Genomic DNA, 1,486 nt, shown 5'->3' on the forward strand with positions numbered 1-1,486 from the left:
GAGGGTTTAACTTGTAGCTTGGCTTTCAGCCTTTAAACTGTCTTTGACTTGGAGATGGGGTTTCACCAGGGACCCACCCACGTGTGCTCAGGAATTTGCTGCCTCCTGTCACTATCAGCACTAACAGATTATGGTACAGTAGTGATTGTACGGTCATAAATATCAAATACTTTTAAAGGCACATTTTCTACTATGAAAGTAACGCTAAAGAAGAAAATGCCTTTCGGTCCTTGCACACAGGGGAACAAGGTCGTGAAAAAAAGGTCCTGGTGAGGTGCCGCCATTTCTTCCGTCCTCGGTCTCTGCGCCTTTCACAGAGCTTCCAGCAGTGCTATGTTGGGCCAGAGCATCCGGAGGTTTATAACCTCTGCGGTCCGTAGGTGCCACTGTGAGGAGGGTCCTGGCAAGAATTTGCCATTTTCAGTGGAAAACAAGTGGTGGTTACTAGCCCTGATGTGTTTGTACTTTGGATCTGGATTTGCTGCACCCTTCTTTATAGTAACACACCAAATGCTTAAAAAATAAGGATGTTTCAGCTCATCCATTTAACAGGTGTGAAGAGCATTTTAAGAGGTGCAGTCTCTGGAAAATTGATCAAACTCACATGGCATACTAGATATGTGTGTAAATAAACTTATGACGTGAATGCTTAATGCCTCTTTTCTGAAATAGAGAATGTAATAATTGACCATTTGCCTACTTTATCTGGGTAATATTCAAGTATTACTCTTTGTGATTTAGATTATTTAATGGTGTTAAACTGAGTGTTATATTAAGGGAAATACAAATTTATCTTAGGTTTACCTATGATTTTTTTTTTTGTCATTAACTTGGAGGAAAGAATACTTTTGCTCTTGCTCTTTACTTTGATATAGTAAAAAAAAATTTCCCATGATCAAATCATTAGGAAAAACTATTAGTTTATTCAAATTGAAGTTCTGATTAATCAGATATTTAGGCGCTTAATTTTTATTTTCTTCTAGGCCTATAACCTAAAACAGATATGTTTGCCTCAGTAAGTGTTCTGGTGACCAGTATTAGTCTTATTTAGTGTGAATAAAATAATATTTGAAATGGAAAAACAAAAGAAGAAAACAAAATTTTATTATGGCTTTATATAGTGAATCTTTCAACAATGAGTAATTCTTATTTGGAAATTTTAGCGGTTAGGCACACTTTCTCTTCAATCTATAAGTTTTTCCTCAATGTAACTTGCCTTGAGATGTGAGGATAAATGATAGATACCCTATGTCGTTATTGGGCTCAGTGTTTACTGATATTCAATACATACTAATTGATAATGGGTTTTTCCTCTTAGTATGAACTAATGTCTAATATTTTATTCATCCTTTATCATTAACTTGAAAATAATGATTACAGATAAGTTATATATCCTTCATAGCTTCAAACTCATAAAAAGACAATTTTAGTAGAAAATCTGCTAACTTCTAAAAAAAAGAATAAAGGAAGCTTTAAAATTTAATAT

General features: G+C 34.6%; 1 protein-coding gene across 1 annotated transcript; it reads left to right on the forward strand.

Moving 5' to 3' along the window:
* The first annotated feature begins 221 nt into the window (after positions 1-221).
* Positions 222-776, forward strand: LOC110567955 (cytochrome c oxidase subunit 7C, mitochondrial-like). Its single transcript, XM_064361797.1, has one exon. It carries the CDS (start codon positions 334-336, stop codon positions 523-525), a length of 192 nt encoding a protein of 63 aa, XP_064217867.1. The 5' UTR covers positions 222-333; the 3' UTR covers positions 526-776.
* Positions 777-1,486: the final 710 nt, after the last annotated feature.

The sequence above is a fragment of the Aotus nancymaae genome, unplaced genomic scaffold (genome assembly GCF_030222135.1).
Source record: "Aotus nancymaae isolate 86718 unplaced genomic scaffold, 86718_ANA_hifiasm-v0.15.2.pri h1tg000043l, whole genome shotgun sequence".
NCBI classification, from domain to species: Eukaryota; Metazoa; Chordata; class Mammalia; order Primates; family Aotidae; genus Aotus; species Aotus nancymaae.